This window comes from Crassostrea angulata, chromosome 1 (assembly GCF_025612915.1).
Source record: "Crassostrea angulata isolate pt1a10 chromosome 1, ASM2561291v2, whole genome shotgun sequence".
Lineage (NCBI taxonomy): Eukaryota > Metazoa > Mollusca > Bivalvia > Ostreida > Ostreidae > Magallana > Magallana angulata.
Genome location: NC_069111.1, coordinates 47,769,952 through 47,784,423, shown reverse-complemented (window position 1 = coordinate 47,784,423; position 14,472 = coordinate 47,769,952). Strand labels below are relative to the sequence as shown.

The 14,472-nt window shown below is 33.7% G+C and overlaps 2 protein-coding genes and 1 long non-coding RNA gene across 4 annotated transcripts in view; all 3 read left to right on the top strand.

The window, feature by feature from the left end:
- The window catches only part of LOC128167815 (transmembrane 9 superfamily member 1-like), a 44,939-nt gene that overhangs the window by 8,230 nt on the left and 22,237 nt on the right, over positions 1-14,472 (top strand). The window lies entirely within an intron of this gene.
- On the top strand, positions 1,208-9,107 carry LOC128167857 (uncharacterized). Of its 2 annotated transcripts, none has more exons than XR_008241264.1 (5): positions 1,208-1,295; positions 7,807-7,849; positions 8,183-8,251; positions 8,603-8,677; positions 8,930-9,107. It is a non-coding gene; the product is annotated as an uncharacterized LOC128167857 (long non-coding RNA). The 2 variants fall into 2 exon arrangements; XR_008241267.1 differs by having other exon boundaries at positions 8,183-8,257.
- LOC128167825 (uncharacterized) lies at positions 2,341-5,865 on the top strand. Its single transcript, XM_052833754.1, has 3 exons — positions 2,341-2,762; positions 2,956-3,029; positions 3,426-5,865. Exons 1-3 carry the CDS (start codon positions 2,418-2,420, stop codon positions 4,426-4,428), a joined length of 1,422 nt encoding a protein of 473 aa, XP_052689714.1. The 5' UTR covers positions 2,341-2,417; the 3' UTR covers positions 4,429-5,865.

The following is a 14,472-nucleotide window of genomic DNA, read 5'->3' as shown; positions in this document are numbered from 1 at the left end:
AAAAGAAGAAGAAGAAGAAGAAAAAAAAACATAAAGAAAACAAGAGGTCTTTCACCTGAAAGGTGGAAAGACCTAAAAATCACAAATTTGTTCTTATGACTTCATATAATTCAAAACTGTCTGGAAAATAAAAGGAAGATTTTGAAATCTTTGATGGTTGCTTCTCGCGATATTAATTCCATGCATTTAATAAAGATTCTACAGTGTGTGTTTGTATTTGCATGCAAATGGATCATGTAAACTGGTTTGTGACAATTATACACAGCTCAATACTCTAGAGTTTTATGCTTACCAAAAAAAATTACCATAGATAAAAACAGGTGTACAGTCAATTGATATTTTTGTTTTCTTGAACAAGATCAAGCGAATAAAATTCTTTAAAATATCCAAGGATTGAAGAAAATGAGGTTGGAATACTGTAGATTCCTTATTTTACCAAGTAATTAATTTCGCGATCCCACTGTTTTGTAAAATGAAATGTGAGAATATAAAATCGCAAATGTGGAAATATATCCTAATCTCTATTAATGACTCTCAACTCTCAGAAAATAAAAGTGAGAGTTTAAAATCTGCAAGGGGTACTTCTCACAGTTTAATGCAGATATTAATTTCTTATGTTTAATTAAGAATCTACTGTGTGTGATAAAGAAACAGTCATGAGGACTTTTCACATATCCTTGGTTGTAGAGATACATGTGTTGATGATATCCATATTCAACAGGATTTCATATGAAATACTCTTTAACATGGATATCTTGATATTCTTATGAAAGAACTAGGAACATTTAGTATCTTAGGCAGAAGATGCAAATTGAAGCGTAATTTTTAGCTCACCTGAGCTGAAAGCTCAAGTGAGCTATTCTGATCACATTTTGTCCGTCGTCCGTCTGTCCGTCTGTCCGTCCGTGTTTACGAGAGTGCATGTATTGGGTTCTTTTTATACTTAATTGGTACTAATTGGGTACTTTTTTCTTATTGGGTATACCCAAGAGGAAGTGTCGCTTAATCTACTTAAAATGCCTTAATTGGGTACATGAAAGTTAGTACCCAACAAAACTTTGACACTGCGACTTGTCCAATAAAGTGTCTGAAAAAGTTGCTTCTATGGACGCACCATGTATTCACTTTTATATCATACTTTCGGAACACTAAATTTTGCTAAGCTGCGGTCATAGTAACTCCCGAGAGTTCCGAAAAGCAACCTCCGTCAATCTTGTTCTTTCAAGCGTTTGATGTCACACACAACAACAATGGCGTCTGCAAGGCATAGTGAGCACGAGGTCAAGATCCAAAAAGTAAGTTTCTTGATTTATTCACACTTTAAAAATAAGTCTTGCTTTGATACATTTTGTCAAACATAAGGATATTTTACTTTATTAATCAATTTTGAACTACATTCGGATAATTATAGTAATAAAAGGACTTATGTGTATTTCGAATTTCCTCTGTCTTGATCGTCTTAACATACATTGAATAGCGGATGCCCTTTTTATTGAAAGTAAATTCAATTCAAAACCACCATTGTCCTAGCCTCTGTTTTTTGCAAAGTTAAACCCGAACTTGCTGGACTTCACGCACGAGTGACCTGAGACAATAGACAATACAGTTAAACACTATAGAGAGGCCCAAGCTGAGGGGGTATACACAGCTGTCCTGCTAAATTGGTGATTTGACACCTAATTACTGATGCAATAATTTGATAAATAACAACTGTATTATCTCTTTGAAATTAGTAGGCTAATTGTACAAGTTAGATTAACACTGAGACATCGTAGGGTTATCTAAAAAATAGAATTAACACAAAAGAATATATTTTATGGAGAGAATTTGAAATTTCAACACCGAGGCATCTAAAACCATGATTTGACTAAAGAAACATTTTAATAAAAAACTAGATGTGAAGTTTTCCTATTCTTTTCTAAGCTTTTAAGCTATCGTCAGATTAACCAGAATTTTCTCTGTTTCCCAAAAAACGTAACTACACTTCTTGAAGAATGCAGAAACTTAATTCATAATAAAAGATTGCAATATTGTTTTGCAGATTTTAATGCCACTTGATTTTTAAAAAGCCTAAAATAACAATTTCAATATCCAAATTTCTGTGGTAAAAAGGGTTTAATAATTTTGCCATCAGTTGTCTACTTATTTTCTTTTGATTGAAAAGTGGACAGGCATAGTCTACACTCATGCTATGCCTGTCTACTTCTCAAAAGAGAATATTGTCTACATTATACATGTCCTATGATTCATTACTGGATACAGATGTGTTCAAGTTTACATATTCCGGATTTTCATAAAATAGAGTTATCGTTCGTTGTACGAGTTATCTTTTCCTTAGAGCAGGTATAGCGCGCCCATTTTGGTTTTTAGCGAAAGTAAACAAAAGGAACAAGTACGTGTTTTTCGTGTCGACAGCAATGGGAAAGGACTATTGTGCAATTAAAGATTGTCACAATACTACAGGGACTATAGGGCGATTTAACAAATCTGTTAAATTGCACCATTTGCCCAAAAAGCAGTCTTTGAGAAGTGCTTGGATTCGAGCCATAAGCAGGTCGAACTACAAAGGTGGACATCATACCTATGTTTGTTCTGACCATTTTCCGGATGGTGGGGGTCGGACTTGGAAGTATGAGGTGCCAACGTTATTCCTCCCCCAAAAGAAGGAGAAAGTCAACAAAAAACGTACAACAAGAAATAGCATAGAAACTATGACAGAGCCAAGTCCCTCGGGCCTTAGCAATTTTCTGCAGGAGAACAAAGTAGGCCAATAGCATCATTTACCACATGCATACTGAATTATTAATGCAATGCTAAAATGCTACAATTTAATGTATGTCAATCGTATTTTGCTGGGGGGGTGAATAACTATATAGTGTTTTCAACCCCCTCCCCCTCCATCTTGATATTACATATGACATATGTACGCTTGAAAATATTTATTTTGTTTTAAAGGATGATATTGCTGAAGCTTTATCAGCTGATCTGGCATTAAGTAGAAGTGCTGCGTCAGTTTTGATTGATCACCAGTAAGTACATTTATGAATTCTATGTTTGTGATTCCAGAAAAAATTTTTTTGATCTTTTTCACATTTCCACTTTCAGCTTACTCTAACTGATTTTCATCATTACTGGTAACAACATCAATTAATTATTGTGGCTGGTGTAGAAAACAAGTTATCTTTACAAAAGTGGGAACCTCTTTGAAAAAATGATATATTATTTACCAATGTTTACTGAGATACCCACTTTTTTAATACACAAGCCCCTGTGATTAAACTACACAGAGAGGTGATTTCAATGACTAAAATTAAGAATATATGGTAGAATAACTAATGGAAATAATTCAGATAACTTTCTCTTAAAGAGTTATTCATTCTTTACTTTTATGATTAATTTTGCATTGTTTTTTTTTTTCTCATAAGATATTCCAGTCAATCCCAGGTTCAAGAGACTGAGTCGAACCATCAAGAATTGCCATGCACTATTTGGACGCAGACTGAGACAACAAAGAAGGACCAAGCCACCCATGTTGCCCGACCTGAAATTGCAGTAGAAGATATTCAAAATTCAGATGACAGTGTACAATTTTATACTGGCCTACCCGATTTTGATACATTTAAAGCGCTTTTTGAAACTTTGTGTGAATATGGCATGGATGAAATAGAATCAGATCAACGTATGAAACTAAGACTTGTAGATCAATTTTTGTTGGTTTTAATGAGGCTGCGATTGGGGCTACTTGTTAAAGATCTTGCATATAGGTTCAAGTTATCTAGTTCATCAGTATCTAGGATATTCTTTAGATGGATTATCTTCATGAGACAGTGTTTGTCCTCTATTGTATTTTTACCTGAACTAAAGATATTGCAGCAGAGAATTCCAAGTTGTTTCCTTAACTTTTCTGACACACGCATTGTATTAGATTGCACAGAAATATTCATACAAACACCATCTTCATTAGAAAATAAGTCTCAGACTTTCTCCAACTACAAATCTCATAATACATTTAAGTCATTGATTGGAATCTCTATGACTGGAGCTGTTTGTTTAGTTTCCAAACTATGGGGTGGATCAACATCTGATGTGCATATTACTAGAAATTGTGGTCTGTTAGAAGCTTTACAGCCAGGTGATGCAGTAATGGTTGATAAAGGGTTTGTTCACTTAAAAGCTGATTTCGAAAGAAAGTGTGTAAAGTTGTATTGTCCCCCGTTTAAAACAAAGAGTCAGTTCACAAAAGAGGAAGTTGAAATTACTAGACGCATCGCCTCAGCCAGGATCCATGTTGAAAGAAAGATGGAACAAATTAAAAATTTTAGAATATTGCAAGGCATTATGCCACTGGCACTTGCTCCTATTGCAAATGACATATTTTTTGTATGTGCAGCACTTACCAATGTTTTACCACCACTTGTCAGTCAATGAATAACTATACGTTAAAAGTATTTGTGTGGATAACTCATAGAATAATAATTCTTAATTGTATTTTTGGTGAAATCATTTTCATTGAAGAATTTGGTGAAAGCATATTGAAATATATATATTTCATGAAAAGAACATAGAATCATCAAATTTTACTATACTGTTGTTTAGTATGCATATATCATACACACAAGCATTGGGTTATGTAAAACATTTTCAGTTATGTATAACATATTCTGATGGCTTCATAATATAATACTGCAGTTATGTACTTTGTACTTGTATATTTACTATTATCAAATTTTACACAGTACATTAAATCTATAACTGTTGAATAACTAAAAAACAAACATTAGTTAATTGTTTTAAGTGTGTTTATTTTTCAACTGTTGCATTCAAACATGGAATGACAAATTTCATGTAGAATGTTTTTAATTTTGACAGAAGTGACTCCCAAAACACAGCATTAAATGGGATTTCAATAACAGTCAGGTCTTGCAATGTATACAAAACAAGATGACACACCTTGTACTGACATACACCCATTTGACCCTGAATTTGGGTGTAATATCTGTGATTTTGTTTTAATTGGATTTTATTGTTTGAATCTAGATAACAATAAAAATCTGGGGATTTGCAAGCTTCAAGTATAGTACTATTTCTCCACTTGAATGGGCATTTGATTTCAACTAGATATGTATTTGTGTTTGTCTGCACTATACCATCAGGACTTGCTCCAATAGCAATAAATGACTGGAGTAAGAACAAGCCACAGTTTTTTACCGATATTTTCTCTTTGCCGTGGAGTCTCATGTGTGCTTGATAACGCTTCTTGGCGATATTTTCATGTTTTAGCCCCCATTTTATTGCTGCTGTGGTTAATTGCTCATTATTCTCACCTATGATTTTTTCAACCAATTTACCTGGGTTAGTGCTTTCTTTGCGTTTTAGTACATCATGAAACAATGATGCAGTTATTCTGCCTTTTCGTGCCTCAAACCACAGCTTGTTGTCAGACTGTCCCCTTGTTCTTAATTCAACCTCATTACAGACGTCAGTGGAAAGGGGCATTTGATTATCAGATGTAGTACAAGACTGAATAAATTGAAGACAGTTTTGAATTTCAATAAATTCATCTGATGCATATGTGATCGTATCTGAAGAAACTACTTCTTCTTCGTGCCCTACATTCAGATCCCCACTGACTTCAATATCATTATCAGGGGTATACAAAAGATGGTGAATAACAGCATTTTTGTTTTGTAACCTGCCACATAAACTATCGCGAAATGATTTGCAATCATTATTTTTCATTTCAATGATAGGAGTTTGATTTACATCTTGTTTATATTTTTTAAAGTTCAGCTGATCAATTGTTTTGCACTCTTTTGTTCTCTTGGAAGGTTTGTTCCAGGTGCACGGCTTTGATGTACAGGGCTTATTACGATGGTTCTCGTACAATTCCTCTAAAGTGAACAGAAGACCGGCGATATGTGTGCAACCTTCTCCGAGGCTTTAAAAGAAAAAATATTTTTTTTAAGCCCAAAATTTTTTTTAAACTGAAATCACAAATTCTATAAAAAAAACTTGTATTTATTAAAGCTGAACACACTCGTAAAAGGCGTTGTCCGCTACTGATATTTTTCTTTCATTGCCGATAATTCATACAACCCCAAATAAATGAGGTCTCACCTGGGTGAACGTACACCTCACATCGCAATTTTTCTCGATCGCGATGAAGTTATCGTATTATAAAATATACAGAATAATGCATTATTTACTAGTAAGAACAGAAAATGCACATATAAACAAGAAATAAATGTAAAAAATATATGACAAACAATGGGATACTACATGCACTTCGGCCGCGAGTTTTAGGTATGCATTCGGTTGTAACGAAATCGAAGGGTTTATTCCTGTGTGATGGTGCATGAATTATGAGTGGTGTTCAGCTTTGATAAATAGATTCACAATAAACTCTCGTTTTCATAATCTTCTTAAAAACTTTTGATCAACGTAGAATCAAATTATCGGTTTTGATTTATTGAATTGTCAAAATTTTATTTTGAGAAACTGAATGCTGTATTTAATTACCCTGCAGGGCATGTACAGCTGGCTGAGTGGATAACCATTGGTGACTCTTTGGAAACAACTACCCACTGTGTGTAAATTTCTTTTTTCAATGATGCATAACATTTTGACCGAATGTAACAAAAACGGTGTTCGTCTGTTATTTTATTTGCCATAATTTTATGAATATATTTTTCCTTGCAAAACTTATGTCCCTGTATGTACTGTCGATAGCAAGCCATTTTCTGGCGATCACACGTTCGGTTGCTACTTCTTATTAAATAATTTTCGATATCTTTCTGAGTTACAGGCGGGTTGATTTTTTCTGAAAAGTTACTTGACCATCCATCCGTAAGTTCTGCAAAAGACGGTATGGAAGAACAATCCTCAAACGATGCATCCGTGGGCGTTTCACTCGCATTGTTTATAATTTGATTGTGTTGTGATTGATTGTGATCAAATGCTCTCCTTGCTAATTCTTGTTTTGAGCCACTGATTTTTAAGTTTTCGGATTTAAGATAACTTTTGATTTCTTCCTTTTTAAAATTCAAAATATCCTCAAAGGTTGTTAAAGACGATAAATTCATGTCAATTTTGTATGTTCCCGCACTGATAACTTCGATTTACCGGAAGTGATCTATACCTGCTATAAGGAGTAGATAACTCTAAAAGTAACGATAACTCTATTTTATGGGAAGACCGAATAGCCTAAATGAAATAAAGAATTTTTAATGCATTATACTTTAAAACTAGTCAGACTGTTCTAAGGGATGAAAATAAATGTAAATCAATTTAAGAGAGAAAAAAAATGAAAAAAAAATATTGAATAACACTTAATATGTGAATGCAAAAGCAAATCATTTTTTGTACAATAATATTGTTTCATTACAGATCTTGAGGTCACATTTGATTACGATGCAAAATTTTCCTTAAAATACGCTTGTTTCCAAGGATTAATGATTTATAATATTACCGCAAAAAAAGGTGCCTCTTTCAAGGTGTTATAATATTTACCGCAGAGAAAAGTGCCCTTTTCACCATTATTTAACATGCCCTTTTCAAATCCTAGATTTAACACTATACCAGGCTATATATTAAAAACTATATTATTTATGAAAGTGAGAAATCGTAAATGTGGATTATAAATTTTTATACTATGCTAACATCTTGTATATTTTTGACGATGAATACATTGTTGGGTAGAATAATATTAATAAATCGCTTGTCCAATTTTTTTGTTGGATATCGTGAATCAGTAAGTCCATTATAAGTATAAATATAGAGATATATTTGCATTTTTATTATGCACAGGTGGATCAACTACCAAGAGAACAAAAGATGTGCTAATTTTAAGGTAAGAGCATATAATGATACGTGCCACATTAAATATTTTACTTTCTGTAGTAAATTGAAGGTAAAGAACATGGCGGTAGCGTGTTGTGAGGACCAAGCTGCTATGATTGTTGGTATCTTACACTTGTAAATTCATGTGTATTTGTGTGTTTGCATTTTAAACTCTAGATTAAATGGCCATAAAGAAACAAGAAGTTTGGTTTCTATGGTTAGAACACTGACAGGTGTACATCAAATAAATAGTGAATGTAACCTTGGCTTGAATTTAAGCAGAAGCATGACACAATGATCAAGCCTTATGAAATTTTTTTTAATCGATTTCCTTGTATTTCAGGAGATGCTGTAGCTCTTCTCCTGGATGGGGGTGTTTGGTGGCCAGGAGCATGTTCCTTGACGGAAAAAAGTAAGTGTATGTAATATTTTTTGTGCTTTTTTTCTTTTCTTAGAAACATCTTAATGCATGTTATCTTCAAGTGAAAAGCACATTAATTTGCTATTTCAAAAATTTTGAGAAATGGATTCCTGTATTTAATTTTCTCAATATTTCAGTGTGAATGCAGACAAAGGATAAAAATTGTAATGAACATTTTTTTACTGCTTCCTTGTTTACACCATCATAATTATATTCCTTTGATGAACAGTTAGATGTAAACCGTTTGTTGTAAAGGTGTTTGAAAATTTGGTTTCTGGAATTTGATAAATTGGGAAAAAAGCACTTTTCAGTTGCAATTAATTGAATAAAACTTTCTTGTAGTGATAGAAGAAGAAGACATACAGGAAGATGAATAAGAGGATACATCATTTCGAGGAAAGAAAACCTCCTAATCTAGTAAATATTTTTTTTCTTCATATCATACCACATGACTGATTTGAGTTAATCTATTATTTCAATTAACTTTTCTAATTTCAAACTCCATCCAAGCAGGATATTATCAGTCAAACTTTGTGTGCAAAGTAATTAATTGTAAATGAGGCCAAGTGTGTGTTTCAGTCCTTGTTAAGATATGATTTGAGTTATTTTATTTTCTATCTTTATTTAATTAACATATTTTATGTGACGTACAAATTTGTTTCATTGCAGCATGAATGAAATGGACGGAGGCTGAACTGGAGGAGGTTAAGGAATATTTCAGAGAATGTCTGATCTCGAACACCACTCCAGGAAGAATAACTTGCAATATGTGGATAGAGGAAAGCAGAGCTAATATAATAAGCTATGGGAAACTCTAAAGAAGAAAGTGTGGAGTCTGCCCCCCCCCCCCCCAAAAAAAAAAAAAAATAAAAAATAAAACCACCTTGACAGTTTTTGGATCTAAAACCTACAGCAAAACTTAATAATGTAAGGATGTTTGTTTTCATCTTCCTCCTTGCTCTTATTACAGTGAATTTTTATTTTTTTAGTTTTGAGACAATTTTTTTTCATTTTCATCACTGTTTACCATACTTTTCACTGAAATTGAATCAATTGTAATTTCTTTTATTGTGAGAAAGACATGCATTGTATCTTTTTAGAAAGGATGTAATCAGTTTGAGAATGTTATCATTCAAAAGTACATTTTCATTTTATTGGACATTTGATGAGAATTTTGTTTGATCAAGTCAAATTATTGCAAGATTGCAATTTATTTAGCAGTATGGTAGTATAAAATTATTTGTAGTATTTTCATGGATTTTCTTCATTTGATGAGAACTTCTTTTATTAAAGGACTGATTGCCAATTTTTGTAACTAAGGACTTGATTTATTTAAGACACCGTTTGCCCTTTGTCATAAATATATCTTTGTATCAAAGCCTAGATTATTATCTTTCTGTGTTTTGAAGATAAAAACAAAAGAAAGTTGACACCTCTTAGTTTGGTAATTACATATACTTTGTGGTAGATGAATTGAAGGTTTGTGGACAAAATATTTTCATTATATTGCTTGAATTTTCTTGAACTGTGGCCATGTTGCAATTATTTAAGATCCATGCTTAGAAAAATTGTTAATTGCTAAATTGTCATTTGCATAACAGCCAGGTAGTTGCAAAATGATGGTACATGTACCTTGACCTATCATAAATTGATATTTGTAAAGGTTTCTAGACCAGATATGTAGTGTTCAAAAAATATTTGAACTATTTATTTAATGCTTATAATGCTTATGAATGCCAATTTTTTTTTGAAAAATAAAAACGAAATGTTAAAATCTCGTGAGATTTGCTTCTTGTGATTCAATGTGGTTATAAATTCCTCGTATTTAATTAGGAATCTTCAGTACAAAACAAGGGCTATATAAATGCCCTCTACTGATTGGGTTGTATTCTAATGCAGGAGAACAGATATTGAAGAAAAATGCCGACAGATGTTCCAAATATCTGTTAAGTTATATATCAGTTAAGGAAGATAGGTAACAAAGAGGATTTGGAGAGCCAGGTGTCCAGATCTTGTTGGGTTGTATTTCAATTAGAGAAAAATAGGTTACCTAGAGGATTTGGACCGTGTCCAATTCTTGTTGAGTTGTATTATAGTTAAGGAAGGAAGGTAACCAAGAGGATTTGGACAGGTGTCCAACTTTTAGTGGGTTATATTCCAGTAAAGGAAGAAAGGTAACCAAGAGGATTTGGACAAGTGTCCAACTTTTATTGGGTTGTATTCTAGTATTAAAGGAAGAAAGGTAACCAAGAGGATTTGGACAAGTGTCCGACTTTTGTTGGGTTATATTCCAGTAAAGGAAGAAAGGTAACCAAGAAGATTTGGACAAGTGTCCAACTTTTATTGGGTTGTATTCTAGTAAAGGAAGAAAGGTAACCAAGAAGATTTGGACAAGTGTCCAACTTTTATTGGGTTGTATTCTAGTAAAGGAAGAAAGGTAACCAAGAAGATTTGGACAGGTGTCCGACTTTTGTTCGGTTATATTCCAGTAAAGGAAGAAAGGTAACCAAGAAGATTTAGACAGGTGTCCAACTTTTATTTGGTTGTATTCCAGTAAAGGAAGAAAAAGTAACCAAGAGGATTTGGACAAGTGTCCGACTTTTTTTGGGTTGTATTCCAGTAAAGGAAGAAAAAGTAACCAAGAGGATTTGGACAGGTTTCTTATTTCTATTGGTTTGTATTCCATTGAAGGAAGACAGGTAACCAAGAGGATTTGGACAGGTGTCCGATTTTCATTGGGTCGTATTCCAGTTAAGAAAGAAAGATAGCCAGGAGGATTTGGACAGGTGTCCAATATTTATTAGGTTGCATTCCATTTAAGGAAAATAAGTAATCAAGAAGAGTTGGACAGGTTTCTAATTCTTGTTGGGTTGTATTTACATTGATAGGATACAGGTAACCAAGAGAAGCTGGACAGGAGTAGAATACCTGTTGGCTACTTGTTTGTATCAAATATGAATGGGACTTTATCATAAGACTTGCTTAGTTTTCTTGTAATGAATAACATGCTTTTCAGTAGGAAGCACTTTAAGGTAAATTGTAGAAGGAAATAATATTTTTTTATCTTAGCAAAACAACTTCACAAAAAAATAGTTTGCCTCACACAAAACATTTGCAGTTTTGTCACAATATACCTACAAACAATAAAACAAGCATTAATTTGGAATGAATAAAGAAAAATAAAAAATAAATTCAATAAATGTGGACACTTAAATATATTTACCCAATTAGATTAAAACAGTTACAACCCAAAAACTACACTCTCGTATGTACGCCTTTTTCATATCCAATAAGCAATATCCAACAGAACTTGGACTTGACGAACCCAATAAATAGCCTAATGTGTGTCCGTCCGTCCGTCTGTCCGTCTGTCCGTCTGTAAACTTTTTACATTTTGAACTTCTTCTCTAAAACTGCTTATCCAATTTCAACCAAATTTGGCACAAAGCATCCTTATGGGAGGGCAAAAATAAATTGCAAAAATAAAAGTCCGATCTGTATTCAAAGCGGAGAAAACCTTGAAACTGTAGAAAAAGGGGGTGCATTTTTAAAAATCTTCTTCTCAAGAACTACCGAGGCAAATTCAACGTAGTTTAGCATAAATAATCCTTATGGGAAGGAAAATATAAATTGCAAAAATTAAGGTGTAATTTTGTTTCAAATCTAAGTTATTACGAAAATAATAATAAAGGAAAGGCGTGTTTCAATCAGTTTAATAGCTTCGGGCTCGGCATCCGGTTAAATGGGTAGGCAAGACTTGGCCTGGGCAAAACAAAAGATTGGCAGTTATAAATCTGCCAATCTCAATAAAATTTCAGGATATTTGATGGACTGGTATATTTGTATTCGCTGTAGATATTGCTGCAAAATAATGCGTATTTGGAATTGACGATTGCCGATCTGCCCCGGCATATATTTTGCCACGGCCCGGGTTTGCATATTTTACCAAGACTCGTATTCCATACTTCTAAAACGAGGTTCTTTGTTTAAAGCAGCCATGCCATTATACGAAAAAGGGTCGATCTGACTATGATGAATTTGCTTGTTGTGCAACAGTTCGCGTATGAAGGGAAATTTTGAAACATGAAAAATATATTAGTGCCGATTTTGTGAAGTAAATTGAGGCTAAATATTTCAATGCGTTGACAGTTTTTACACATGACGTTGGTGTTAGCTTGTTCCGATTTTCGTTTCGTTTTCATTATTTATGCTTTGTAACCTGGAAACTATCGTCTGTATTACGTATCAAATCAAACAGAGACTTCGGTAAATCAAACAGTTACGTTAACTGGTTACCTGCGCAAATTAAGCAAAACCTGATGTAGGGGTACTGAAATACAATTCATTCTATCGGCAATTCGGCATTATCTTTTGCGTAATGGTAGATTAATCCAATAGGTTTTGTTGAGATGCTCGGCATTTTCTCTAGTTTTACTCAGTTTAAATAGAGTTTGATATCGCTTACGGAAATATGTAGGTATATACATGTAAATATATGATTCATTTCGAAAAATTAAATTGTGTTCTTTATTTGTTATACATGTAGTGCATGTTTCTTGTGTTTAATTGTTTACAATTTTTATTTAGTAACCATATTTGAGTGTTAAGCTTCGAATTATAAGCAAGATACAGAGATTTGCTCACAATTCTATGTTTGTACACAGATCTTAAAAGCTAAAGATTAAAAAAGTAAAAAAAATTGTCAGTATTTATAACAAAAATTTTCAAAATCTGTTCTTCCAGAAACCAACTTATTGAATTGTAAACTTAACCTTTTTAGCTCACCTGATGATGGGGCCACAATGGGGGTCGAAGTTTAACATAGGAATATATAGAGTAAATCTTTAGAAATCTTCTTCTCAGAAACTAATCGGCCAGGAAAGCTGAAACTTGTGTGGAAGCATCCTCAGGTAGTGTAGATTCAAAGATGTGAAAATCATGACCCCTGGGGGTAGGGTGGGGCCACAATGGAGGGTCGAAGTTTAACATATGAATATAAAAAGCAATTCTTTAAAAATCTTCTTCTCAGAAACTAATCAGCCGGGAAAGCTGACACTTGTGTGGATGCATCCTTATGTAGTGAAGATTCAAATTTGTGAAAATCATGAGCCCCGGGGGTAGGGTGGGGCCACAATGGGGGATCGACGTTTTAAATAGGAATATATACAGTCAATCTTTAAAAATCTTTTTCTCAGAAACTAATCAGCCAGGAAAGCTGACACCAGTGTGGAAGCATCCTCAGGTAGTGTAGATTTAAAGTTGTGAAAATCATGACACCCGGGGGTAGGGTGGGGCCACAATGGGGGATCAAAGTTTAACATAGGAATATATACAGTAAATCTTTAAAAATCTTCTTCTCAGAAACAAATTCGCCGGCAAAGCTGGAACTTGTGTGAAAGCATCCTCAGGTAGTGTAGATTTAAAGTTATGAAAATCATGACCCCTGGGGGTAGGTTGGGGCCACAATGGGGGATCGAAGTTTAACATATGATTATATACAGTAAATCTTTAAAAATCTTCTTCTCAGAAACTAATTAGCCAGGTAAGCTAAAACTTGTGTGGAAGCATCCTCAGGTAGTGTAGATTTAAATTTGTGAAAATCATGACCCCTGGGGGTAGGTTTGGGCCACAATGGGAGGTCGATGTTTTACATAGGAATAAACAGAGTTATTCTTTAAAAATCTTCTTCTCAGAAACTAATCAGCCAGGAAAGCTGAAACTTTTGCGAAAGCATCCTCAGGTAGTGTAGATTCAAAGTTGTGAAAATAATGATCCCCAGGGGTAGTGTGGGGCCACAATGGGGGCGGGGGGTCAAAGTTTAACAAAGGGATATATAGGGTAAATCTTTAAAAATCTTCTCAGAAACTAATCAGCCAGATGATTCTTTATAATTGTTAAGACGTTGGCCCCAGGACAATTGTTTGGCCTCACGAGAAGGTTCAGAGTTTGATGTACGTTTATATCCCATATACAAACTATTGTTAGGAATCTTTTTTAGAACTGCAATACTCAACATATGATATGACTATAAAATCATTCTGTTAGAAAAGGGACTAATGATTATAAACATAAGAATATCCAGGGGAAAATGGATTTTATTTATACAGGATTTACATGAATTATTGTACATTGTCTAGATAGTTTGTATTATGACTCCATTGAGCTGATTTTATCATACCTATTGTTCCTCAGGTGAGCGATGTGGCCCATGG

Bases quoted from the DNA above. Each gene is read 5' to 3' on its own strand.
- LOC128167825 (XM_052833754.1), top strand. From the start codon at position 2,418: ATGGGAAAGGACTATTGTGCAATTAAAGATTGTCACAATACTACAGGG. The intron at 2,763-2,955 runs GTAGGCCAATAG...TTTGTTTTAAAG, and splicing joins ATTTTCTGCAGGAGAACAAA to GATGATATTGCTGAAGCTTT. The intron at 3,030-3,425 runs GTAAGTACATTT...TTTTCTCATAAG, and splicing joins TCAGTTTTGATTGATCACCA to ATATTCCAGTCAATCCCAGG.